General features: G+C 42.4%; 1 protein-coding gene across 7 annotated transcripts; it reads left to right on the forward strand.

Annotated features, from left to right (window-relative positions):
* The first annotated feature begins 751 nt into the window (after positions 1–751).
* On the forward strand, positions 752–22,268 carry ZNF614 (zinc finger protein 614). 7 transcript variants are annotated; one of them, XM_063615615.1, is made up of 5 exons: positions 754–5,044; positions 8,809–9,039; positions 16,872–16,998; positions 17,263–17,358; positions 18,303–22,268. In XM_063615615.1, the coding sequence occupies exons 2-5, from the start codon at positions 9,025–9,027 to the stop codon at positions 19,814–19,816; spliced, it is 1,752 nt and encodes a 583-aa protein (XP_063471685.1). In that variant the 5' UTR covers positions 754–5,044; positions 8,809–9,024; the 3' UTR covers positions 19,817–22,268. The 7 variants fall into 7 exon arrangements, with proteins under 7 accessions (XP_063471686.1, XP_063471685.1, XP_055094877.1 ...); XM_055238902.2 differs by having other exon boundaries at positions 754–4,992; XM_055238903.2 differs by having other exon boundaries at positions 754–4,992; positions 8,816–9,039.
* Positions 22,269–24,853: the final 2,585 nt, after the last annotated feature.

Below are 24,853 nucleotides of genomic sequence, written 5' to 3' on the forward strand. Positions count from 1 at the left end.
TGATTAAATTTTAGTGCTATATATAACACAGGTGTTTTCTGTGCCAACCTGGTATTATTTATTAGTTCTTACATATTATAGTCCCCAAGTTAATTTTTTCAATTTACTGATAAGTGTGATTCAGTATATTTGGATGTTTATCCAAGTTAGTAGGTACCATTATGTAGTTTACAAAAATGCCTTAAATATTATTTTTCTAAAATTTGTTTTTTTTTTTTTTGAGACGGAGTCTTGCTCTGTCCCCCAGGCTGGAGTGCAGTGGCGCGATCTCGGCTCACTGCAAGCTCTGCCTCCCGGGTTCACGCCATTCTCCTGCCTCAGCCTCCCGAGTAGCTGGGACTACAGGCACCCGCCACCGCGCTCGGCTAATTTTTTGTATTTTTTTTTTTAGTAGAGACGGGGTTTCACCGTGTTAGCCAGGATGGTCTCGATCTCCTGACCTCGTGATCCGCCTGCCTCGGCCTCCCAAAGTGCTGGGATTACAGGCTTGAGCCACCGCGCCCGGCCTCTAAAATTTGTTTTGAAATAATTCTAGGCCGGGCGCGGTGGCTCACGCTTGTAATCCCAGCACTTTGGGAGGCCGAGGCGGGCGGATCACGAGGTCAGGAGATCGAGACCACGGTGAAACCCCGTCTCTACTAAAAATACAAAAAATTAGCCAGGCGCGGTGGCGGGCGCCTGTAGTCCCAGCTACTCGGAGAGGCTGAGGCAGGAGAATGGCGTGAACCCGGGAGGCGGAGCTTGCAGTGAGCCGAGATCGCGCCACTGCACTCTAGCCTGGGGGACAGAGCGAGACTCCGTCTCAAAAAAAAAAAAAAAAAAAGAAATAATTCTAGATTCAGAGGCCGGGCGCGGTGGCTCACGCTTGTAATCCCAGCACTTTGGGAGGCCGAGGCGGGCGGATCCCGAGGTCAGGAGATTGAGACCACGGTGAAACCCCGTCTCTACTAAAAATACAAAAAATTAGCCAGGCGTGGTGGCGGGCGCCTGTAGTCCCAACTACTAGGAGAGGCTGAGGCAGGAGAATGGCGTGAACCCGGGAGGCGGGGCTTGCAGTGAGCCGAGATCGCGCCACTGCACTCCAGCCTGGGTGACAGAGCGAGACTCCGTCTCAAAAAAAAAATAATAATAATTCTAGATTCAGAAGAGATTACAAAATATACAAAAGTTTCCTGAGTATCCTTTGCTTAGCATCATCAATGTTATCTTACATAACCATAATAATAAAAACCACGGAGTTCTGCTCTTGTTGCCCAGGCTGGAGTGCAATAGCATGATCTTGGCTCACTGCAACCCTGCCTCCCAGGTTCAAGCGATTTTCCTGCCTCAGCCTCCTAAGTAGCTGGGATTACAGGCACCCACCACCACGCTCGACTAATTTTTGTATTTTTAGTAGAGACGGGGTTTCACTATGCTGGCCAGGCTGGCCTTGAACTCTTGACCCCAGGCGGTCCATCCGCCTCAGCCTCCCAAAGTGCTGGGATTATAGGCATGAGTCACCACACCCAGCCTCCTCTTGCTACCTCTTTATACTCACACTGTCCTCCCAATATGACCCATGGTAGCCACTGATCCCATCACTCTAATTTTGTCATTTCAAGAATGCTATTAAAATGGAATCGTAAGGTACGCAACCTTTGAGATAGGGCTTTGTTCACTCAGCAAATTACCCTCAAGATCTATCCAAGTTGTTGGGTATCTAAATAGTTTTAATTTTTGTTACTGAGTTAGTATTCTTTTAAATGGATGCACCAGGGTTTGTGTATACATTCACTGTTGATGGACATTTGGGTTGTTTCCAGTGTTTTGCTGTTATAAATAAAGATGCTGTGACTATTTGTGTACCTGATATTGTGCGAACATAAGTTTTTATATATTTGGGATAGACACTGGGGTCATGACTGCTGGTGAATATGGTAAATGTGTTTATAAGAAACGGCCAAACTCTTTCCCAGAGTGGCTGTACTAGTATACATTCCCACCACCAGTGTGTGAGCATTCCATTTGTTCCATGCCCTTTCTAGCTCTTGGCATTGCCAGTGTGCTTTAGCTTTCCTATTAGGTGTGTGGCAGTATATGATCATGGCCTCAACTTACACATCCCTAACAGAAAATGACATTCAGCATCTCTACATCCACTGAGAACCATATCAAGTAAAATGGTAACTTTTGCTTCCAACCAGGAAACCCAATTTTTAAAACTCAAAAGCATATTATATTTTATAACATATTTACCCTTTCTGTTCCTTTTTCTTCATTCCTGATGTTATATTTCCTTTAGTTATTTCCTTTTTATGTGAACTTACTTAATCATTTCTCTTTGAGCAGGCTTGGTGGCAAAAAATTACTAGTTTCCCTAGAAACAGGGTTCCTTTTTTCTCTATCCAGAGTTATTTCCCTGGATCTAATGAGATTAATCCACTTTATAAATGGCAAGTTCTCTTTATAAAAGTAATAGACAATTGCCATAGAGTATTGTGGCAGAATTCAATCCCTGACTCCATATTGAGTAATTTACTTCTTTGAAAATATTTTTTGAGCTTCAACACCATGGCAGGCATGTTGTAGACAATGGAGACACATCAATGAACAAAACAGGCAAAGTGCTGGCTTTGATATGACATACAGTCTGGTAAAGGAGACTGAGTAAGATAAATACAAAATCGAATTCAGATAAGCGCTAGGAAGAAATATAAAGCCTAGTAAGTTCATAGATTGTAACCAGAGTTATTTTAGGAAGAGTTCAGGGAAGGCTTTTCTGTGCAGATATAATTTGAACCAAAGCCTAAATATACTGTGGGGAGACAGCCATCATATTTTTAAGTCCAGAACACTATAGAACTTTCTAAGTGTTTTCTTTGGGGTTCCTGCCTCAGCATTCTCTGAGAAGCTTGTAAAAGAAGGCAAATTCTTGAGTCATTCCCCAGACTTTCCAAGCTGGAATTTCTGGGGATGGGGTTCAGATTCTGCATTTATAAAAAGAGCCTTCTTAAATTTGAACATCTCTGCCCTAAACTGTGGATTGGTGCTCCCATCACCACTCCCACACTGTAACAGGATGGATTCAGGGCAGATTGTCTCCAGCAATGAATCAGACAAAAGTGCTCCACCAACCAGGCCCTTGAATCACCTTCCTTGTCCTGTGAATCAGCACAGCCTGCCGTGGCAAAGTTGTATCAGCTCACTCCTGGAAATGATCAGTGAGGGTCCCATCATGGGCTGCTCATAGTGCTGTGGACCAGGTGCTAAACTTACCTACCAGAGATTAACATTCCAGATGAACGGGGCTGATATTTAATCCTGGATGGAATATGTTATAACACTTAAGAAATTATACGAACATGAAATTCTTATTCTCTAGAAATTACAAAACGTAAGTAAAATGAAGAAATTTTAAGTCACCATAATTGTAAGGAACAGTCAAATATTGTTAGTATATTCTCCAGAATTTTTCAAATGCATGAGTATATTTTCTGAAAGAAAACAGCCTATTTTGCATTTATCATGCCATGAACTTGTACATCATCATACCTAATTTTTTTCTAAGATCAACATGTTTTATAATATATTCATGATTATGATACAGAGATAGTAAAACTAAGTATAAATTGGGAATATTTTTCAAGTAAAAACATGGCATTCTCTACCTATGAACACAAACAATATTAATTCGAACTAAATGTCTTGTTTAACCAATCACAATTTTCCAAAAGATGTTTATGATTTCTTCCAATAACAAGATCATAAAATATATACTATCCTGCAGATCATTTTTTTGTCCTCTGACAAATATAGTTTTCTTTTTTATAAAACAATTGTAGTATATTCTTTTAAATTTATATATACTCTTACAGTTGAGCAGATGTTCCATAATTTACCAAAGTATTCATCTCTCATTGTAATTCCCTTTTTCTTGTAAATTACAAAAGTTGTGGTTAATATTAAGACAGCTTTTGACTAAATGGCTTTTAGAATTGCTGTGTCAAAGAAAACGAAAAAATTAAATTGGCTCTAGGTTGCCTTCCAAAAATACAATATTTACTTAAATCTTCTACAGTTACAACACCAACATCTGCAAAAATAGAACTAATATTTTTTAAGTGTGACTTTTCAAAAAATCTGGAAACATTGCAAAGTAGGATGATCGCATTCTAATAATTTCATATTCTTAAGTGCCCCACTGTCATCTTCCTTTACTTCTGGAAGGAAACATGTAGATATTAACACAGTTGCACCTTCACCTCCTCATCCCTTTCCCCACTGGCAGTAGGTTTAATAGCAAGCCCCATGTGGGTATTAGCATTTAATGGAGCATCACTCCTATTCTCGGCTTCGTCCATTCAGTCAGAGTCTAATCTAACCTACAAAAGCCTTACCCAGTCCACAACACCCGCCCTATCCCCAAATCTAACACTTTCAGTGACCACTGGTTTTGGCAACTCTGTGACTGCTTCCTGGCCAGCACCGTGGCTTCTTCAAACCTTGTTTATTTTTCCAAATTGTCCTGGATATGAGCATCTTCTCTGCCCTACGGCTGCTGCCTTCCTCTAAGATGGCCGTGCCCGTGGTGCTCCAGCTAAGGCTCCACTCTCAGCTATAATGGGCACAAAGGGTGCCGCCATCTTTTTTCCCCACAGCAGGCTGAATAGAATGCCACTGCGCCGTGTTGGCCTTGGCTGGGCACCCGACTCTTGAGTGTCCCTTGCAACGAAGAGAGAAAGGCACTGAGGTGGCTAAGAGTGATTCCCACAGCCATTATGGCCGCTCCTGTCAGAAACGCTGCGATAGGCGCAGCCCTGTGACCTCATAGAGCGGCGCCCGCAGTCTGAACTTGCGATCCCGGGCAGGCTCCGTGGTCCTTGCCTCACTTCATCTTCTTCACCGCTCAGCTTCTCGTAGGCCGCGCAGGAGCGCGTCTGAATAGGAAGCGTTTTCGGACGTGGATGCGGCGTTTTGTCGCTGCCGGTGGTGTCTGGAGAGGTTCGGGCTCGGGTGAGTCGAGTTCTGGGCATGGACTCGCGGCCTGTGGGTCTGTGTACCGATGGTACGTGGAGCATCCTGATTGGGGCTGTATTTGAACGCAGTCGCTGAGGAAGCGGGGCGTTAATGACGGGGCCTTTGGCTGTAGGGATGAAGAGTCTGAGGAAATCAGCGACGAGTCCGACTCTGTCTGGGTTTGGGGCCCTTGTGAGTCACTTGGCTTGTGGGGCTCAGTGATTGGGAACTGGAATGAGAAGTTCGTACCCGTGAACGCGGGGGTCTCGTTCAGGGTCTCGATTTAATGTGGGGCTCAGCCTTAGAGATGTCTGGGTTGAGGAGATGTCCTCTTAATTTCCTAGACCTGTTTGGGGTTTCATATGGGATTTAATATAGGACTGAGTCACGGAGAAGCCTGGTAGGGACTGTCAGTGTGTGAGGAGGCCAGAGCCCCTTGATAATTGGTTGAAACCTTGAATGCGGGGACAGACTTGAAGGCTGCATTTCCCCTGCTCAAATCCACTTCCCTCCATCAAGTTCAAGTCCGTCCCCGCGGTCCGTACCAAAAACTTTGTCTTTCCACATCGCCACTCTTCTCATAGGGAGACAGAGATCTGTGACGTAAAATTCATGACGTCACTTTATAAGCTGTTTAAGCTTTGTAAAGTCAGCAGTGATAATGTTACATCTTACATTCCTGATTGTCACTGCTGCTGTGCACTTTCCTTAAATAAAGGACCTAATATTTCTAATAGTTCCTTTATTTGATGCCTCGGAGGCTTTTACACCCTGGGGCAATAAAATAAGGTTCTAAATGTGTGAAAGCTATGTCATTCTTTAGACACAAGGTAACTTGTGTCTTTTTTCCTTGATCACTCTAATTAATGGGTATCAATTTTACTGATCTTTTCAGTCACTTTTCGTATTCTTCGTTGGGCGCTTTTTAAAAAAAATGTGTTTCTGTTTTTCCACCGATTTCCACTTTCCTCTTTATTTTTTTAGTCAAATTGGTTTGTGTTTTAATTGCTCCTCGTTTTATAGTTTTTCAGTTTGGACAATGAGTAATCATTTAAGGGTGTTTTCTGATACAGGTTTTTTTTTCTTTTCTGATTTAAAGTTTTTTTTTTTAACACAAGTCCTTTAGGGACAGCTAATTGATGTTTATGTTGTGTTTTTGTTTCCAGTCAGTTCAAAATATTGTCCAGTTTCCCATGTGATTTTCTTTTTCCTCTCTTTTTTTTTTTTTTTTTTTTTTTTGAGACAGGGTCTTGCTCTCGCCCTTGCTGGAGTGCGATGGCGCGGTCTCCGCTCCCACCTCCTGGGTTGAAGCGATTCTTCCATCTTGGCCTCCTTAATAGCTGGGATTACTGGGATTACAGGCGCGTGCCACCGTGCCTGGCTAATTTTTTGTATTTTTAGTAGACGTGGGGTTTCACCATGTTGGCCAGTCTGGTCTGGAACTTCTGGCCTCAAGTGATCCACCCATCTCAGCTTCCCAAAGTGCTGGAATTACAGGTGTGAGCCACACCGTGCCTGGCTCATGATTTTCTTTTTAAGCTTGGTTATTCAGATCTGTGCTATTTTATTTCCAAATATTTGGATATTTTCTAAATTTCATTCTGATATTGATTTATAATTAAATTGTTGTGGTTGGAAAATATATTTAGAATTTATTGACACTTGTTTTATATCCCAGCATATCCCAGTAAAAGAGGCCTTCCTCTTTTACTAATCCTCCTCAGCACAGACCTTTTACGGATGTCAGGCTGGGGAATGGTCGGGTCTTTCCCTTCCCACGAGGCCCTATCTCAGGCTATCAAATGGGATATTATCTTTCCTGGAGAACATAACATGTGCTCTTGAAAAAAATGTTTATTTTACTGCTGTTGAGTGCAGTGTTAAATGTTAGTTAAGTCTAGTTGGTTGATAATGTTGTTCAAGTTTTTGGTATCCTTGCTGAGTTTCTATTTGTTTTCTTTATTATTGCAAGTAGGGTGATGTAGTCTTCAATTATTATTGTTGAATTGTCTAATCCTCTCTCATTCTGTTTTGCTTCATACGTTTTTAAATTATCATATCCTTATATATACACCCTTATATTATTATTGCCAGCCATTGTAACCATTGTTGCCACTCACCTAGGCCTTGGTGTCCAGAGTTTTATTGGATATCAGTTAACATACACACAATTGACTGCCTATGAGGCTGACTTCAATCTCCAGCTCCTCCAGATATCAAACTAATACCACGTGGTCCAAGGCCTCCCACAGTAAATCACATTATTAGGATAGACAATTTGGCATGGCTTAAATTGCCCTGATAACCAAAGACAGTTTTGTCAAGCAGCGTATTCCAAAGGTTTAGAGTTTGCCTCATAGGAACTGTGGGCAAAGGACAAAGCTCTCTTGGGTAAAGTTACTCCTTTAGCGCATAATGTGAAATGAGACAGTTCTTTTGATTTGCTTAGTACATTGGTCTTGACACGAGGTATGTATACCCGTAGAGCTTACAGAGACTTTTGAACCAGTACATGGGCACACATGGTTTTTAAAAACATTCTTGGAGCCTTCCATGTGTTCTCTTTCCTAAAACTAATCTGTCTGAGAATTCACCTTGAAGGGGGCCAGCCCCTCCACAACCTGTGGGTCTTTCTTGTCAGGTGGGATGAGAGACTGAGAAAAGAAATAAGAGACAGAGACAAAGTACAGAGAAAGAAAAGTGGGCCCAGGAGACCCGGCGCTCAGCATACGGAGGACCCACGCAGGCACTGGTCTCTGAGTTCCCTCAGTATTTATTGATCACTATCTCTACCATCTTGGAGAAGGGGATGTGGCAGGACAATAGGGTAATAGGGGGAGAGGGTCAGCAGGAAAACATGTGAACAAAGGTCTCTGTGTCATAAATAAGTTTAAGGAAAGGTGCTGTGCCTTGATGTGCACGCACACAAACATTTCGGTGCAATAAAGAGCTGTATTGCCGCCAGCATGTCTCACCTCCAGCTCTAAGGCAGTTTTCTCCTATCTCAGTAAATAGAACAGACGATGGGGTTTTACACCGAGACATTCCATTCCCAGGGACGAGGAGGAGACAGATGCCTTCCTCTTATCTCAACTGCAAAGAGGCCTTCCTCTTTTACTAATCCTCCTCAGCAGAGACCCTTTACAGGTGTCCGGCTGGGGGACGGTCAGGTCTTTCCCTTCCCACGAGGCCATATCTCAGGCTATCACATGGGGAGAAACCTTGGACAATACCTGGCTTTCCCAGGCAGAGGTCCCTGCGGACTTCTGCAGTGTATTGTGTCCCTGGGTACTCAGAGATTAGAGAATGGCGATGACTTTTAACAAGCATACTGCCTTCAAGTACTTTTTTTTTTTAACAAAGCACATCCTGCACAGGCCTAAATCTATTAAACCTTGAGTCAACACAGCACATGTCTCTGCGAGCACAGGGTTGGGCTAGAGTTACAGATTCACAGCATCTCAAGGCAGAAGAATTTCTCTTAGTACAGATCAAAATGGAGTCTCATGTCTACTTCCTTCTACATAGACACAGTAACAGTCTGATCTCTCTTTCTTTTCCCCAGACACCTGCCTCTGAGGCATTGTGCTGTGCCGGTTCTGCTTTCCCACCTTCTCTATAATAGTCATGCCACTTCTACTTTACAAAAGAAAGGCATAGCTTTCACACATTTAGAACCATGAAAACCTCTGAGGCACCAAATAAAGGAACTGTTAGAAATATTAGGGTCTTATATTTAAGGTAAGTGCAGAGCAGCAGTGACAATGTCTGGACCCAGGGTTAACGTACACTTAAAGCCATTTTGTTTATCAGTCCTCAGGTCCTGGCTCCCAGAAGCAAGATAACTCAAGTGAAGCAATGAAGGAAGAAGAAGGAGGTTGCTGGCCTTGGATATCATAATTTCTGGGGACAACTTTAAGTGGACACTAATATTTCTGACTAGGAAAACTTCAAAAACTTCATGGCAAATGCAGAAGAGACAAAGACGTATAGTCCATGTTATCCACTATTTTCTGAGCACAGAAGAAAATGATCAAGACCCAGGTGATATTTTCCCTTTGATTTTTTGATAGATTTATGGTGGCCTGAAAAAGTCAGTTGAACTTAAGGAAGTATATACTGGGATAATTGTGTTCTAGGGAGAAATTAACTTAGATTGCTTTTGGGAGTAGAGGTGGGGGTTCATTTTGCCTTAAGAAGTAGATTCTGGATCGCTTGAGCTCAGGAGTTCAAGACCAGCCTGGGCAACATGGTGAAACCCCGTCTCTACAAAAAATACAAAAATTAGCTGGGTGTGGTGGTGCACACCTGTAGTCCCAGCTACTCGGGAGGCTAAGGTGGGAGAATTGCTAGAGCTCAGGAGGACGAGGCTACAGTGAGCCATGTTTGCACCACTGCACTCCAACCTGGGTAACAAAGTAAGACCTTGTCTCAAAAAGAAGGAAAAAAAAGTAGACTCAATTTGAAAGAATGCATGCTTTGTTGGTAGTTCAACTTTTGACCATTACAATGATACATGAATCACCACTCAAGAAGGAACTATGGTTGTCATTTTAATGTACATACTCCAGACCATTTTTGGAATATTGGCATTCTTTGCATGCTGGTGCCTGCCAACCAACTTTTTTTTTTTATTACTAATTTATTTATTTATTTATTTTGAGACAGAGTCTTGCTCTGTCACCCAGGCTGGAGTGCAGTGGAGCGGTCTTGGCTCACTGCAAGCTCTGCCTCCCAGGTTCACACCATTCTCTTGCCTCAGCCTCCCAAGTGGTTGGCAGGAGACAGATGCCTTCCTCTTATCTCAACTGCAAAGAGGCCTTCCTCTTTTTCTAATCCTTCTCAGCACAGACCGTTTACAGGTGTCCCTCGGTGTCGGACTAGGGGATGGTCAGGTCTTTCCCTTCCCACGAGGCCATATCTCAGGCTATCACTTGGGGAGAAACCTTGGACAATACCTGGCTTTCCTAGGCAGAGGCCCCTGTGGCCTTCCGCAGTGTATTGTGTTCCTGGGTACTTGAGATTAGAGAATGGTGATGACTTTTAACAAGCATACTGCCTTCAAGTGCTTTTTTAACAAAGCACATTCTGCATAGCCCTAAATCCAGTAAACGTTGAGTCAACACAGCATATATTTCTGCGAGCACAGGGTTGGGGCTAGGGTTGCAGATTAACAGCATCTCAAGGCAGAAGACTTTCTCTTAGTACAGAACAAAATGGAGTCTCATGTCTACTTCCTTCTACATAGACACAGTAACAGTCTGATCTCTCTTTCTTTCCCCACATCTGACACCAGATATGTGGGGTTTTTCCCACACATCAATTCAATTCTCCATACCTATTAGGTATTCTAAAATTTACTCAATTCTGACACTAATTGCCTAGACTTAGGACAGACTCCACAGGTTGAGGGCTCAGTCCCACAAGACTGCCCCCCTGAAAAGTACTGGGTCCCCAGGTTACTCACAACTTCTTTTGGACTTGGCTACCAATTGGATGTCCCCACAACCCCCTTCTCAGATCTATTCATCTGCTAGAAGGCTCAAAAAATGCAGGAAGACAGTTTACTTACTAGATTACTGGCTTATTATGAAAGAGTACAACTCAGGAATGGCCAGTTGGAAAAGATGCATAGGTTAGGTAATGGGGAAGGGCCTCAGGGCTTCCATGCCCTTTCTGGGTATTCTGCCCTTCCAGGACTGCCCTATGTTCAGCAGCCTGGAAGCTCTCAACCTCATGCTTTTACTGTTTTGGTGGGTTCATTACATAGGCATAATTTATTCATTAACTATTGGTGGTAAGCTCAATTTCCATCACCTCTCCCTTCCACAGAGGTCAGGGGTTGGTTGGAGAGGTGAGACTGAAAGTTCCAACTATCACAAGGTTAGTTCCCCTGGCAACCAGCTCCCTTCCTTAGGCCATGGAAGAGCCCCAGGCACCAGTCATCTCAATAGCATGTAAAAGACACTTCAGCAATTCCAAAGATTTGGAGGGCAGAGACCAAATGTATATTTATTTTTCACAGTCTGGTATATAGAAAGTGACATGGATAAGAAGTATATTTGGTCATTGTTCCCAGTTCATGGCACAGCATGCTTAAAACCCTTGGAATTTCTTCCTGAGGAATAGGTGTGTCTTTTGTTATTCATAAGGAAACCCTGTGATACACCTGAATTTCTGCTCATGAGGTGACTAATGATGAGACCTCTAGATAGTGTCAGGATGAGACTGGTCCCCAGAAAGACCAAGCCATTAGGGGACTGGAACTGAAAGGAGGAATGGACTGGAGAGTAAGTTCTATAGAAACTCTTGAACAGGCCGGGCATGGTGGCTCGCGCCTGTAATCCCGGGCGGATCATGAGGTCAAGAGATCGAGACCATCCTGGCCTACATGGTGAAAGCCCGTCTCTACTAAAAATACAAAAATTAGCTGGGCGTGGTGGCACGCGCCTATAGTCCCAGCTACTCAGGAGGCTGAGGCAGGAGAATCCCTTGAACCCGGGAGGTGGAGGTTGCAGTGAGCTGAGATCGCACCACTGCACTCCAGCCTGGGTGACAGAGCGATACTCCGTCTCAAAAAAAAAGATTTATTATTATTATTATTATTATTATTTTGAGATGGAGTCTCGCTCTGTCGCCCAGGCTGTGAGTTTTTTTCTTTCTTTCTTTTTTTTTTTTTGAGATGGCTTCTTGCTCTGATGCCCAGGCTGGAGGGCAGTGGCGCGATCTTGGCTCACTGCAAGCTCTGCCTCCGGATTCACGCCATTCTCCTGCCTCAGCCTCCCGAGTAGCTGGGACTACAGGCACCCACCACCATGCCCGGCTAATTTTTTGTACTCTTGAACAAGCTTCAGGTTGGTGAACATACCAGGGTGCTGGGAGGATGCCACACCCAGAGAGGAATGGAAGCTTGGCACACCCTCTTCCATATCTTGCCCTGTGCATTTCTTCAGTCTGGCGGTTCCTGAGTTATATCCTTTATTATTAACTAGGTACCATAGGTAAAGTGTTTCCTGAGTTCTATGAACTGTTCTAGTAAATTATCAAACCTGAGGAGGGGTTTGTGGGAGCCCCTAATTTATAGCCAGTTAGTCAGAAATACTGGTAGCCCAGGACTTGTGATTGGCATCTTAAGAGGAGGCGTCTTTTTTTTTTAAATTATATATTCTCCAATTTAAAAATTTTAATTGAAAAATAAACTTTAATGTCAAAAATGCAAACTTGGGGAGGGCAGAAAGATCACACACAAGGCTGTCACTTCACACTTGGGGGGTCGCACAGCAGCCGGGCAAAGGTTCTCCTCACTTCCCAGACGTTGCGGGGGCCAGGCAGAGGCGCTCCTCACTTCCCAGACGGTGGCGGCGGTGTGGGGCGGCTGGGCAGAAGTGCTCCTCACTTCCCAGATGGCGGGCGACTGGGCAGAGGCGCTCCTCACTTCCCAGACAGTGGGGCGGCCGGGCAGAGGAACTCAAGAGGAGGCAGTCTTGTGGGATTGAACCCTTAAATCTGTGGATTCTGACACAGATAGTGTCAGAATTGAATTGAATTGTTGGACATCTAGTTTATGTTTAGATAATTGGAGAATTGGTTGTTAGTGTTGGAAAACACTGCACAAAAAGAACATTCAGTGCTGCAAATCTTGCCAACACTTAACTGTGTTATCAAATTGTGTATTTTCCATGATCTAGATGATCCAGTATTATTTTGCCTTATTTTGCATTTTCCCATTCACCAGTGAGGTTCAGATCCTTCTCATCTCTTTGTTGTTTCTTTGGATTATTTATTCTGTCATAAAGTATCTGTAGTCTTTGCTCATTTAATTTTTTTGTGGTTTTATTTATAATTGTTTATCTTGACTGGATATTGATTCTTTTATATGTTGCAAATAGTTTTCTAGAGTCTACTTCTCTTTTAGCTTGTTCAAAATATTTTTTCCCATGCAGAAGTCATTTTTTTTAAAGCTTTTTACTTATATCATGAACATGTTTTCATTTATTCCTTTTTTTTTTCTTTATTTGAGACAGGGACTCGCTCTCTTCCCCAGGATGGAGTGCAGTAGCACAATTATGGCTCACTGCAGCCTCAACCACCATCTGCCTGCCTTAGCCTCCTGAATAGCTGAGACCACAGGCATCCACCACCACACCCAGCTAATTTTTTGTTCTTTGTAGAGAATAGAGATAGGGTCTCACTATGTTGCTCAGGTTGGTCTCAAACTCCTGGGCTCAAACTATCCTCTGGAAGTACTGTAATTACAGATATGTGCCCCACTCCTGGCCTCATAAGTTCTTCTTAAGTTTACATCTTATATTAATTGTCTATTAGTACCTAAGAAATTACTCCAAAATGTAGTGACTTGAAACAACACTTAAAAAAAAAATCTCACACTTTCTGTGGCTCAGGAATAAGGGCATGGCTTACCTGGCTACTTTGATTCACAGTCTCTCATGGGGGTTGTAGTCAAGGTGTTAGCTGGGTTGGAATCTGATCTGAAGGCTGAAATGGGAAAAGATGCGCTTCTAAGCTCACTTATGTGGTTATTGGGAGGATTCATTTCCAGAATGAGAAATGAGGCAGTTTAGTTGAGGTCCTCAGTTTCTACCTGTCTGTTTGCCTAAGCCCACCTTTAGTTTTTTGTCACATGCAGCTCCCCTATGTGCCAAATTGTTTAATCAAAGCTAGAAAATGACAGATTCTGCTAGCAAGATGGAAGTCATATAGAGTGTAATCTTAAAGTGGCATCTTGTCACTTTTGCTGTATTCTTTTCTTTAGAAACAAGCTTTTAGGCCACTTGATACTCAGGAGGATGGTACTGCAAAGGGGCAGGAACACCTAGAGTGTAATAAAGAATTTGGCTAGCCTTTGTTTTCATTCCTGGGAGGTAACCTCTAAACCCTTGTAATTACCCAAGTTATAAAAGTGTCTCTGTCATTCATGGTAGGCCACTCATATTTGATAGTTTATATCCACATGTATAGTGGTGACTCATAGTGGGTCCCTAGATAATTTATGGCAATGACATGACTCTGGATAGGGGCTGCCCATGCCAAAAAGAGCACTAAGTGATTAGAGAGTTGTGGCTTTGAGCTATGTAATACCAGTCAGGAAGGGGAGGGAACTGGAGACTGAACTCAGCTACATGGGCAATGCTTCAATAAACTGTGCCTACATAATGAAGTCTCAATAAAATCTCTGGACATCAAAGTTTAGGTGCGCCTCGCTGGCTGGCAAGTACTCTTGAATATTGTTATACGATGTAGTCAGGAAAATGTAATGCCACCCAGGATTCCATGAGGAGAGGACAGTCAGCAGCTTTGTGTTTGGAACCTTCCCAGACCTCACCCTGTGCATATTTTCCTTTAGCTGATTCTGATTTGTGTCATTTTGCAGTAGTAAAGTGCTAATTGTAAACACAGCACTTTCTTGGGTTCTCTGAGTTGTTCTATCAAGTTTTTAAACCTGAGGGAGTCATGGTAGCTCCACACATTTGTAGCCAGCTCGCAGGAGTTGAGGGTGATCTGTGTAGCCTTAAGCTTACAGCTCGTGTCTGAAGCAAGGGCCTTCTTGTGGAGGATTGTGCTTTTAACCTGGGAAGTTTGGCCTAACCCAGGTAGTTGATGTCAGAAGTCACTGCAGCTAGAAAATGAGATTATCAGAGGACACCTTAGAGTTGGCCTGCCAAGATTTCCATCCAGTAATAAATTCTTTTGGACTGTGGAGTGAGGTAGAAATTTAACTTTAACTTACCCAGTTGATAGACATCTCACATAAAGATTTTGGAATGAGATAAGCTGACCAGGCTTGAGCACTTGTGCCCTCTCATGAGTCTACTTTCTTGACTATGCAGCATCCCACACAGTAATATAGCATAGATTCTCTTATCAGTATTTCCTTGGATCTTAGTTACCTCTACTTCACACTCTGCAGTTCTCTGAAAAGTTATTGTGAAGCAGGAGAATGACAGTTTAGTTGACAAACAGGTCCTTGATATCATGGTTGTAAGACAGCAAGTCATCTGCTAGCCATGTGTTTTAATCCCAAATGACCTTCCAAAATTGGCCTTTTTTGTTGCAAGAATCAGGACTTTGAAGATTGTATTCCATATGTTTCTGGATTCTATTATTGAAATGTCAGCCATCAGTATATTTTGTTATTTCTTTGTAGGTAATCTGTCTTTTGTCTCTTGATGATTCTATAGTTTTCCCTTTGCATTTGATCTATGGTAGTTTCAATCTGATGTGTCACACCAGTTGTGACTTCCTGCTCTGAACTTGTTGGGATTTCTGAATTTGAGATTTGAGGTATTTAGTCCTGAAATATTTTAGGTTTTAGATATTTATTAATAGATATTGCTTCTCTATTACACCATTTTCCCTTTTAGAAACCATAAGTGGGCATACACTAGGTCTTGCAACACTGTATTTCATATTTATTATGAAGGGGTGGTTTGCCCCTCCACACCTGTGGGTGCTTCTCGTTAGGTGGGACGAAAGACTTGAGAAAAGGAATAAGACACAGAGACAAAGTGTAGAGAAGGAAAAGCGGGGCCCAGGGGACCGGTGCTGTGCTTACAGAGGACCCACACCGGCACCGGCCTCTGAGTTCCCTTAGTATTTATTCACAATTATCTTTACCATCACCGGTGCTGTGCTTTGAGATGTATATGCGAACCTCTCCATAAACCTTTTAGCAGTATTGCTCCAGCAAGCCCCACCTTATTCCTAAAGGCGGTTTTCACAATTATCTTTACCATCACCGGTGCTGTGCTCATCACCCAGGGACGGGCAGAAGACAAATGTTTTTCTTTTTCTCTAGATTAAAGAGAATGGTGATGACCTTTAACCATAAGCAGCCTTTAGGCACTTGTTTAACAAAGCACATTCTGCACCGCCCAAAATCCTTTTAACCTTAAGTCATCACAGCACATGTCTCTTGCAAGGACAAGGTTGGGGGTAGGGTCACAGGTTAACAGTGGAGTCTCTTATGTCTACTTCCTTCTATATAGACACAGTAACAGGCTGATCTCTCTTTCTTTTCCCCACATATTAACTTCTTTGTTATGATTTATCTTTTTTCTCTGTACTGCATTTTCTGCGATTTCCACAGTTATATATTCCAATTCACCAATAATCTTCAGTGTATCCAATATGCTGTTAATCTGTCCATTAATACACATATGTATATATGTTTTTCTGTTAGAAGTTTTTTTTTTTTTTTGCTGGGTGCAGTGGCACACACCCGCAATCCCTGCACTTTGGAAGGCCGAGGCAGGAGGATCTCTTGAGGCCAGGACTTCAAGACCAGCCTGGTCAACATAATAAGACCCTGTCTCTACAAAAATTGGTAGTAGCATCCACCTGTAGTCCTAGTTACTTGAGAGGCTGAGGTGGGAAGGTCGCTTGAGCCTAGGAGTTCAAGGTTGCATTGAGCTATTACCGTGACACTGCACTCCATTTGGGGCTACAGAGCAAGACCCTGTCTCTTTAAAAATTAAAAAAATAAATAAAAATCTAATCAACTTTAGGGGCCTTTTGTGCTTTATACAGATATAGTTTCATCTTTTCTCTTACATTTATTTAAAAGCACTATTTTATGAATTCAAGATGTGAAGTCTATTCATGACAGATCCTTATATTGGTTGTGAAGTCATTGGTAATGTAGGGATGTTTTATTTGTCCTGATGTCATTTGCCTATGTTTAATATTTAGAAATATGCGCTAAAATGTATAGATAGAGGATTTTGCTCCTACCAAAGTATATTTGAGAAAGGAATATAGATGCAGGCCGTATTGTGAAAATTAAAAAAAAATTATCTTATACTTCTGTATTAACAATAGGAGTTCACATCGTATTGAATAGGACTTTGTAATTACAGGAATCACTGTCCCTGGAGGATGTGGCTGTGGAATTCAGCTGGGAGGAGTGGCAGCTCCTGGACACTGCTCAGAAGAACCTGTACCGGGATGTGATGGTGGAGAACTATAACCACCTAGTATCACTGGGTAAGAATAGTTCCCCTGTGTCACCTAGAGGTGCCTACAATGCCCAGACACCGTCCTATGCTCACCTAATCAAACCTTTACAGTCACTGTGGTGTTTGGAAGAGTTACATTTTCAGTCCCCTCTCTGACCCCAAAGTGGTATAATCTCTTCTAAGAGAGAATGCTTACTTTGAAATTGTTTTCTTCATCGAATGTATTATTTTCCCATCTTGACATACTGGACTCCAATTCAGTATGTTTGTGTTCGTCTTTCCACATGAACAGGGTATCAAACTAGCAAACCAGATGTACTCTCCAAGTTGGCCCATGGACAAGAACCATGGATAACAGATGCTAAAATCCAGAATAAAAATTGTCCAGGTAAGTGAGAACCAGCAAGGACAGTGGCTATAGAAGTCTTATTGTAGTCATTAAGGAAAGGTGTCACAGATGTGAAGTATCTGAGGGTACCTAAGCAGCTCCACTATATATTCATCTCCCCATCTGATAACTTTTTTAATGTTGTTATAGCTTTAAAGACTTTTTGTGGCCAGGCGCGGTGGCTCACGCTTGTAATCCCAGCACTTTGGGAGGCCGAGGCGGGCGGATCACGAGGTCAGGAGATCGAGACCATAGTGAAACCCCGTCTCTACTAAAAAATACAAAAAAAAATTAGCCGGGCGTGGTGGCAGGCGCCTGTAGTCCCAGCTACTCGGAGAGGCTGAGGCAGGAGAATGGCGTGAACCCGGGAGGCGGAGCCTGCAGTGAGCCGAGATTGCGCCACTGCACTCCAGCCTGGGTGACAGAGCAAGACTCCGTCTCAAAAAAAAAAAAAAAAAAAAAAGAGACTTTTTGTCTTTTCTTGGATCTGATTCTTACTTATTTCAGCTTATATCTTCATAATTTCCTTTTATACTGGGATCATAGAGTTGACAATAAAGAGCCAGCCCCCAGCAAATCATCTCATAAGCTTTTTTTTTTTTTGAAACTGAGTCTCGCTCTATCACCCAGGCTGGAGTGCAATGGCCCAATCTCAGCTCGCTGCAACCTCGTTCTCCTGGGATCAAGTGATTCTCCTGCCTCAGCCTCCTGAGTAGCTGGGATTACAGGCACGTGCCACCACGCCCGGCTAATTTTGTAATTTTAGTAGAGACGGGGTTTCACCACATTGGTCAGGCTGGTCTTGAACTCCTGACCTCGTGATCTGCCCGCCTCAGCCTCCCAAAGTGCTGGGATTGCAGGCATGAGCCACCGCACCCGGCCTTATAAGCATTTTTATCTCATACAATTCTCATGGAAGAATTTGTTACTCTGTCCTTTCTTAGGAATCAGGAAAGTTGACAGTCATCTGCAAGAGCACTCTCCAAACCAAAGATTTCTGAAGAGTGTGCAGCAATGCAATGGACAGAATACACTTAGAAATATTGTACATCTCAGCAAGACACATTTTCCTATGGTGCAAAATCATGATACATTTGACTTGTACAGAAAAAAATTGAAATCAAGTTTAATCAACCAGAAGAGAAGACATGGAATAAATAACCCTGTTGAGTTTATTGGAGGTGAGAAAACGCTTCTACATGGTAAGCATGAATGTACGCATACTAAAACTAGATTTTCTGAAAATGCAAAATGCATCCATACTAAATTCCAAGTCTTCAAGCATCAGAGGACTCAGAAAATTGAGAAACCCCATGCATGCATTGAATGTGAGCAAACCTTCCTTAGGAAGTCTCAGCTCATTTACCAGGAGAACATTTGTATACAAGAGAATCCTGGAAGTGGTCAATGTGAGAAATTATCCAGAAGTGTCCTGTTCAATAAGTATCTGAAAACTAATATAAGAGACAAAATCTGTATACCCAATGAATATAGAAAAGGCTCTACTGTGAAGAGTAGGCTCATTACACATCAACAAACCCATACAGAAGAGAAATCCTATATGTGCAGTGAGTGTGGAAAGGGCTTTACAATGAAGCGCTATCTAATTGCTCATCAGCGAACTCATAGTGGAGAGAAACCTTACGTGTGCGATGAATGTGGAAAAGGTTTCACTGTGAAGAGCAATCTCATTGTACATCAGCGAACTCATACAGGGGAGAAACCCTATATATGCAGTGAATGTGGAAAAGGCTTCACCATGAAGCGCTATCTTGTTGTACATCAGCGAACTCACACTGGAGAGAAACCCTATATGTGCAGTGAATGTGGAAAAGGCTTTACCGTGAAGAGCAATCTCATTGTACATCAGCGCTCCCATACAGGAGAAAAATCTTACGTATGCAGTGAATGTGGAAAAGGCTTCACTGTCAAACGCACTCTCATTATACATCAGCGAACTCATACAGGAGAGAAATCTTACATATGCAATGAATGTGGTAAAGGCTTCACCACAAAGCGCACTCTTATTATACATCAGCGAACTCATACAGGAGAAAAACCCTATGAATGCAATGAATGTGGTAAAGCCTTCAGCCAGAAAATATGCCTCATACAACATGAGAGATGTCATACAGGAAAGACTCCCTTTGTATGTACCGAGTGCGGAAAATCCTATTCACACAAATATGGCCTCATTACTCATCAGAGAATTCACACAGGAGAGAAACCTTATGAGTGCAATGAATGTGGAAAAGCCTTCACCACAAAGTCAGTACTCAATGTACATCAAAGAACGCATACAGGAGAGAGGCCGTATGGATGCAGTGATTGTGAGAAAGCCTTCTCCCACTTATCAAACCTTGTCAAACATAAGAAAATGCACACAAGAGAAATGGGTAGAATCAGTCAAGTTGAAAACTCCTGTAATGGAGAGTCACAGCTCCTTCCTTATAAGTGAACTCATGCAGAAGAAAACCCTACTAGTACAGTGACTATGGAAATGGCTTTTGTGGCAACTCAGACTTCATTAATCAGTGTGTTTCTAGCCACTTGGAACATAAACATGGTGCTGCCTGTTGACAGATGTGTGTCTGTCCTCAGGAGGTGAAATAATTTGCCCTAGAGATCAACTTGATGAATACAGTAAATAAGGTAGTGCCTTTAGTGGTCTTTTACCTCATATTTTCTGTCAATGAAAACACGTTGAATAAACTATATTAATGTGGAGATGTTTTGAGCAATAATTTCTGCTCATATGTCTGAAAAGTATACAGAGATAAATTCTGTGAATACAAAGACTAGGAAAAGTCTTCCGTGGAAAGATAGACTTTATAATCAGGTTTCCTCATAGATTTCAACGTAAGTGAGCTTATTGTTGATAGGAACATGATGACCATGACAAAGTCTTTACCCAGAAATATGACCTCAGTGAGTGTCAAAGTTTACACTGGAGAATAACTTTAAGGTGACAGTATTAACGGCAGGATTTCAGTGATGCACTCTGCTTCATCATTTGTCAGGAGATCACATAGAAAGTAAAATTGTTCCGAACATACTATCAAATAAATGTGGGACACCTTTAGCAAACTATCAAGAGCTCATGAAGGCATGAAATGTGGTGAAAATGATGAATATCTGAGTGCTTTTTCTCAATACGTATAACCTTAAACATCAGCTAATACACCTGGTGTGCATTTTCAGACAGGATACCTTAATCCTCATTTCTACTTGCCTTGCCAATGACTCCATAATATACTGTCTCATTACTGTTTATTTTTACTGTTTTGTAAAATTGTGGTATAATAAGAAATACATTTGGTCTTTGTTCCTGGTTCCTGGCACAGAGCTCCTAAAACCCTTAGAATTTCATGAGTGATAGGAGTGTTTTTTTTTGTTTTGTTTTGTTTTTGCTGTTGTTATTCATAGCACTGCCCTTTTAATTACACCTGATTATACTACTGAGGTGACTTATGGTTGGTCCCCTAGACAGCCTCAGAATGGGGCTGTTCCCTAGGAAGATCAAGTAACTAGAGGATGGAAACTTTGTGCCCCATTTCTCCCACCTCCTGGAAGGGGAGGGGTACTGGAGATTAGATTAGACAATGAGATTAAGGGAACTCCAAATAGCCCAGAAGGGTGGTGCACCCCCAACTTCATAGGGATGGAGGCTCCTGAGATTAGGAGAACCCTTTTTAGGCTCTACTCTATGTACCTCTTCATTTAAGTGTTCATTTGTATCCTTTATAACCAGTAAAACAAAGTACGCTGTTTTCTTGAGTTTTGTGAACCCTGTAGCAAATTATCAAACCTGAGTAGGGGTAGTGGGAACCCGGAATTTATCACCATTCAGAACTGCAGGTTGTCCTTGTGAGTGGCATCTGATGTGGGGGAAGTCTTGGACTGAGCCCCTTTAACTTGTGGAGTCTGCACTAACTTGGAGAAGTTAATGTCAGAATTGAATTGTAGAACACCCAGTTGGTGTGGGAGAATTAGAGAATTTATTGGTGTCAGAAAATACTCCAGAACAACCACCCCATATTATGATTAGCTCTTTTCCTTTCTTTGGCTCTAAGCTTAATTGTACGTTAAGCAAACTTAAGTAGTTTAAAAAGAAACTGAATATGTTAAATATATTAACATAACAACATATTTGGACTTGCTTAACTAAGATTATAGAGATGATCAGTTTATAAAACCACCTTCAACTTAAATAAATTTGAACTCAAAAGAAATTGCAAAACTAGTCTAGAGGCTTTGCTTGTGTCCTTCAACTAATTTCTAGTAATGGTTACATTATTAATTAATGTAATATCCTACATAACCATAATTATCAAAACCATAAAAACAACATTGGTAGGATACTATAAAGTAAACTAATCTTATTTGGGATTTGACTAATTTTTATGTTTTTTTCTTTTTTAGTTTGTACTCTAAGAAGTTGTATTACATGTATAGATTTGTGTAACCACTGCAACCACATAAAACTAATGAACACAAAGTCCCTCATGCTACGTTTTATGCTTACACTCCATCCAAACCTAACTCTGCCAACCACTTTTCTCCTATCAGTACAATTTCATAATTTCATGAATGTGATAAAAATAAAATTGTTTTTGTAAATGGTTTTTATAAATTTTATATAAATAAGTTATATGAATTTTCATTGATAGAGAGTATGTAAGCTTTTGGCATGTTTGCCACTCAGCAAATTACTCCTAAGGTTTATATGAGTTGATGAATCGTTGTTTTATTATTATTTTTTTACCACCATGTATCTCACCAGATGAAAGTTGTTTATATTAGAGAGTAGTATACATATTTGATGTACTAGTTTATCCATTCACCTATGAGATATATTTGCACTGTTTTCCTGGTTTTAAGTGCTATAAATAAAGATGCTGTGAAATCTACATACAGCTTTTGCTTTTGCTTTTTTTTTTAGGATTTACAATCTTAATCTCTTTTTTTTTCTTTTTTAAGAGGGTCTCTTGAGAGGCCGAGGCAGGCGGATCACTTGACGTCAGAAGTTCAAGACCAGCCTGGCCAACGTGGTGAAACCCTGTCTCTACTAAAAATACACACAAAAAATTAGCTGGGCGTGGTGGTGGGCTGTTGGGAGCTGAAGGCCCATGGGATGTGACCAACTCAGCCCTCCACTGGAGGCTATATGATCAAACAGCAAACTTTATCATGAATGCACGATGTGGGCAAACTCATGACTGCTTCCGCTGCCAGGTTTGCTGAGGGCATTCGCTTCCTGGTGCTGAGCTCCTTGAGGTTATCTACTGGGATATCTAGAGAATGCCATCTTGCAAACCCTACTCTGGACTGAGCAGCTGACCCCTTCTTCCACCCCCCCTTCTCACTATCTCTTTTGCCTAATAAATATGGAGGGCTGTGTAAAGCTCAGGGCCCTTGTCCACTAGAGGCAAGGTGTCCCCTGATCCCTTCTTCCAAATATACTCTTTTGTCTCTTTTATTCCCGTTTCCCCCACTTTTTTTAGTCCCCCTAAGTCCGTGTGGGTTACGTAGTGGTGCCCCAAACAGCGACAGGATCGGGCGCTCTACAGTTGGCGCCTGTAATCCCAATTACTTGGGAGGCTGAGGCAGGAATCACTTGAACCTGGGAGGCAGAGGTTGCAGTGAGCTGAAATCCTGCCACTGCATTCCAGGCCTGAGTGACGGAATAGGCTCTGTCTGAAAAACAAATAAAAACAAAAACAAAAAGAGTCTCTGTTGCCTAGGCTGGAGTGCAGTTATAGCTCACTGCAGCCTCAAACTCCTGGGTTCAAGTGTTCCTCTTGCCTCAGCCTCCCATGTAGGTGGGACTATGTGTGTGCACCATCATACCTGGCTTTTTTTTTTTTTTTTTGTAGAGACAGCTTATTTTAGGCCATTCTTACATTGCTATAAATAAATACTTGAGGCTGGATAATTTATAAGAAAAGAGGTTTAATTGGCTTATGATTCTACAGGCTGTACAGGAAGCATAGCACTGGCATCTGGTCCTGGGGAGGCTTCAGGAAGCTTACAATCATGGTGGAAGGTGAAGAGGGAGCAAGAGTAAGAGTGGAGGGGGTAGGTGCTGCACACTCAAATAGCTAGATCTTGCTAGTGCTCACTCACTATTGCAAGGGCAGCATCAAGCCATGAGGGATCTGCCCCCATGACTGAAACACCTCCCACCAGGCCCCACCTTCAACATTGGGGATTACATTTCTTTTTTTTTTTTGAGATGGAGTCTTGCTCTGTTGCCCAGGCTGGAGTGCAGTGGCACGATCTTGGCTCACTGCAAGCACTGCCTCCTGGATTCACACCATTCTCCTGCCTCAGCCTCCCGAGTGGCTGGGACTACAGGCGCCCACCACCATGTCCAGCTAATTTTTTTTTTTGTATTTTTAGTAGAGATGGGGTTTCACCATGTTAGCCAGGATGGTCTCGATCTCCTGGCCTTGTGATCCAGCTGCCTCGGCCTCCTAAAGTGCTGAGATTACAGGCGTGAGCCACCACGCCCAGCTGACATTGGGGATTGCATTTCAACATGAGATTTGGGCAGGGATAAATATCCAAACTATATCATCCAACCCCTGGTCCCACTCCCCAACAAATCTCATGTCCTCACATTGTAAAATACCATCATGCCTTCCTAAGAGTCCCCAAAGTCTTAACTCATTCCAGCATTAACTCAAAAGTCCAAAGTCTTATCTGAGACAAGGCAAGTCTCTTCTACCTATGAACCTGTAAAATAAAAAGTTATTTGCTTCCAAGATACAGTGGGGGTATAGATATTGGGTAAACATTCCCATTCCAAAAGGGAGAAAGCCACAAGAAAGGGGCTACAGGCTCCATGCAAGTTCAAAACCCAGCAGGGTAGTCATTAAATCTAGTGAAAGGGGTGGGTTCCCAAGGCCTTGGGCATCCTCTGCTCATGGGGCACCCTCAGGTAGAGATCATGGTTTGCAGACAGCTGTATCCTTGCCAGGTGGCCCTACAGAGGAAGGCACACCTGACTTTTCCAATGTCCTGCAGACCCAGCTGTTTCACCTCTTATGGTGATCCAAGAGTGAGGGCCCCTCCCTACTTGGACACCACCCAAGCTGGCAAGTCCTGCTTGGCTAGGAGCAGGGATAAGCAGTTGGATGGCAGATTAGGTGACCCCCACCCACTCATGGCATTATGTTTGTCCACAGAGTTTAGTAACAATTGGGACTGCTGGGCCAGAGGCTCTAGTGGTTGGATTTTGACTGGGGCTGCATGGTCTAAATAGCTTTTTTCACATATTTGGGCTTCTGCTGGTATGGATGAGGCCTTTATTTACACAGTCAACAAGAGTCTAGTCTGGGCTTTATTACAATGTATTGGAAGATCTCTAAGAGACAAGCAAGCCTTGATGAGCAGGCTTATTTCTCACCTCCATTTGTGTTAATGCTTGCTACTGTCCTATTGGACATACTAGTCAGTCACTATGGAGAATACTATCCAAAGATGTGAATAT

This window comes from Symphalangus syndactylus, chromosome 13, assembly GCF_028878055.3.
Source record: "Symphalangus syndactylus isolate Jambi chromosome 13, NHGRI_mSymSyn1-v2.1_pri, whole genome shotgun sequence".
Taxonomy (NCBI): Eukaryota; Metazoa; Chordata; class Mammalia; order Primates; family Hylobatidae; genus Symphalangus; species Symphalangus syndactylus.